General features: G+C 50.6%; 1 protein-coding gene across 1 annotated transcript; it reads left to right on the forward strand.

The window, feature by feature from the left end:
* Positions 1 to 705: 705 nt before the first annotated feature.
* On the forward strand, positions 706 to 2,595 carry lratd1 (LRAT domain containing 1). The gene is made up of 2 exons (XM_058393648.1): positions 706 to 835; positions 1,165 to 2,595. The coding sequence occupies exon 2, from the start codon at positions 1,206 to 1,208 to the stop codon at positions 1,971 to 1,973; it is 768 nt and encodes a 255-aa protein (XP_058249631.1). The 5' UTR covers positions 706 to 835; positions 1,165 to 1,205; the 3' UTR covers positions 1,974 to 2,595.
* Positions 2,596 to 3,201: the final 606 nt, after the last annotated feature.

Below are 3,201 nucleotides of genomic sequence, written 5' to 3' on the forward strand. Positions count from 1 at the left end.
ACACAGTGTTGTGGATGGGTCTTGGGTCTTGGGGGTGGGGGTTGGGTCTGGGGGTTTGATTCAACCCTGTGTGTCTCCTCATGGGTTTCCTCCAGGTTCTCCTGTTTCCTTCCTCTATGCTTTGTAGGCTGATTGGCATGTGTCTGTAGTGTGTGAATGAGTGTGTGTGATTGTGCCCTGTGATTGGTTGTCGCCCCATCCAGGGAGTCTTGTGCCTTGAGTCCATATTCCAAGATCCCACTGACCCTGTGTAGGATAAGTGCTTTAGAAAATCATCTGAAAAAGTATAACTGCATAATGAAATTATTCAACCTTGCAGTTTCTATTATTTTGGTGTTTTTTTTGTTTTTTGTTTTTTACTGTACCAGAGGGTGTATTTATAGTCCCCGGAGCAGTTTTTCTCCTGTACTGCACATCAGTGTGTTTATCTGCTTTGATTCAACACACTGACTGATTATGAAAGACGGAAGTGATGAGACAGGGAAACACTAAACGTGCATTGCAGACTACAGAGGGACTCCTGCAGCAGGATTGGGAAACACTGCTGTAGACTACACATATGATAAGCCTGTTGTAGTGTGATGAGCAATACGCTCCGTCTTCCACGACGAACCAATCAGAGGCACGGAGGGGCGGGTTTTGGTGCGCAAGGGCGGAGTTTTCGCTTCTATTTAAAGTGAGGCGGTGCGTCGAGTTGGAGAGTAGTTTTAGCTCCGAGCAAGGAAGAAGTGGAGAGAGTTAGTGAAAGGGGGGGAAGCCTTTTGTTTGGAGTGAGAACAGTGAAACACGCATGGAGCGGAAGATCAATTAGCCGCGTGCGCCCGGAAATACGCAGGTATTCATTTCAGACAGAAGACTTCATGCGCTCTGAGTGAGGATTAAAATCAGCTCTGCAGGTGTTCAGGTCTAGCAGAAGAGATCTGTGTTTTTCTCACGGCAGTGAAGATATGCATGCTTATGGAGCTGAAATGTTTGGTGTGTGTGTGTGTGTGGTTGTGGTTGTGTTGTCAAATATTGATTCGCCCTTGTGTCTCGCTCCATTCTGCAGTTCGCTTCAGGCGCAGTGACTTCTTTACATATCTGAGCGCATGACCGTGAGTCTGATCTCTTGTTTTGTTATGCTGGCTTTTTTATTTATTTTTTTGTTGTTGTTTCTGGTTACAGAAGCAGCTTTCCATGCCTCTCGCGCGCCTCTCCCGTCCTTGATGGGCAACCAACTGGACCGGATCACGCACCTAAGCTACAGCGAGCTACCCACTGGGGATCCGTCGGGCGTGGAGAAGGACGAGCTGCGCGTCGGCGTCGCCTACTTCTTTTCCGACGACGAGGAGGAGCTTGACGACCGGTCGCTCGAGCGCAGCCCGAGCGAGGAGGGCGGCGTGGACACGCTAGACGAGCTCGAGTACTCGGCCTTCTGCTGCCACGAATGCATCTTCTCCAAGGTGCGCGCGCGCGAGGACCTGCGCGTGTACCCGGTGCCCACGCTGCTCGCCATGTGCAAACCGGGCGACGTGCTCGAGCTGGTGGCGAGCGCTCAGGCGCCGCACTGGGCCGTGTTCGAAGGCGAGGACCAGGTGATCCATCTGCACAAGGGAGAGATCCGCAAGGACAGTCTGTTTGACGTGAGCGGCGGCCGCCGCGGGCGCATCGCTAACGACCGCTACCGCTTCCGGCCGCTGCCGCCCGACTTGGTGGTGCGCAACGCGAGCGGCCATCTGGGGCTAAACCGCGCCGACGTGTGCTGGACGAGCTCGGAGAGCTTCGCCGCGTGGTGCCGCTTCGGCAAGCGCGAGTTCAAGGCGGGAGGCGAGGCGCACTCAGCCGGCCAACGCTACCTGCTCAAGGTGCACCTGTCTGAGAGCACCATGCACACGCTCGTCTTCCGCAGTCTCGAGGAGCTCATACGCGAGCGGAGGCGCGTGGACGCCAGTGGAATTCTGGAGGAGCTTTCGCTGCTTGATGGCAAGCAGTGAACGGATTTGGGAGGTCGTGAGGGGTTTTTTTTAGGTTTCTTTTTTCGGTTGTTGAGAAAAGCATCGCGGACACAGTCTGGGGACTGCGCACGCGCCTGCGGCAAGGGCTGCCTCGTGTACCTTTCTCGCAAGACTTTTGAGGAATGTGCGCTTTTGATTTTAAAGCTCAGTGTTTGCAAAGACAACGCCCTTTATTATGGCTTCCGCCGTGTGGTCTGGTGCACTCCAAAAACACCACGGACCTTCTTTAACAGAACAAACCGATGTCCCCATTGATCATAGCGCAAATTGGACGCCGGGAAGCTGAGCCCCAGTCGCACATGCGCTGGAACGGATTGTGGCAGACGGTGCGCGCGCTCCGGATTCTTTCTTTCGTTTTTATTTCTAAAACTCCCAACAAAAAAGCTTTAGCATTAAAGACGAGTCGCGGAGATCACGCGCCACTGCGTAACGACTGAGATCCGAACACGCAGACCTTTACAACACGTCTGGCTTTTCTTTTACGACAACACGCAAAAATGTACATTTCTTCTCATTTCTTTTTTGGAGTCCATATTTTTGTATTTTAGTTAGGCAACGGGATCTTTGTTTTATTGAAATAAAACTTAGATTGCTCTCTGAAGCGTGTACTCGCTCCGTTACTCTGTTTGCATGAGCGCTTTTTATTGGCTGAGCTGCATCTCAACGAGCAACACAAAAATCCCTCACGAGCCCTGTACGTGCTTTATATGCGCCTCTCTCTCTCTCTCTGTGCGTCCAATGCAATCAGGAGGCTTGTTTTTTGTTTGCATTAGCATACATTAGGAGGATAATGCTGGGCTTCAGATCTCCTACCTGGTCTTCTGGCATGTTTTAATATAAAACCCAGGACTCTGAGGTGAAGATTGCAGATCTGATTATTTGCTGTTTCATAAAGTTTCATAAACAGCCTGGTTTATTAGATGATGACTTGTCAGAGTTGGAAGCAAGGAATCAGGAGCACCCTTAAACAAGAAGCTGTATATTATTTATTTATTTATTTAGAGTCTCATGTTTTTATGATGCAATCTAGATTCCTTTCACGTGAACGCCGGAGCTCGGCAGCCTGATGACTGTTTACAGATTTGACAAGCTGGCGTGATTGATGCACTTCGATGAACACGAGCAGGATAGTTCTGGTTTCTGCTACTTGTAGCTGTAGAAAGCAGATTGTGCTGCATTAGCCTTTTTTTGGGGGGGGGGGTATTTA

Source organism: Hemibagrus wyckioides, linkage group LG06, assembly GCF_019097595.1.
Source record: "Hemibagrus wyckioides isolate EC202008001 linkage group LG06, SWU_Hwy_1.0, whole genome shotgun sequence".
In the NCBI taxonomy this organism is placed as follows: domain Eukaryota; kingdom Metazoa; phylum Chordata; class Actinopteri; order Siluriformes; family Bagridae; genus Hemibagrus; species Hemibagrus wyckioides.

Excerpts from the sequence above, each read along its gene's own strand:
- lratd1 (XM_058393648.1), top strand. The coding sequence starts at position 1,206 with ATGGGCAACCAACTGGACCGGATCACGCACCTAAGCTACAGCGAGCTA.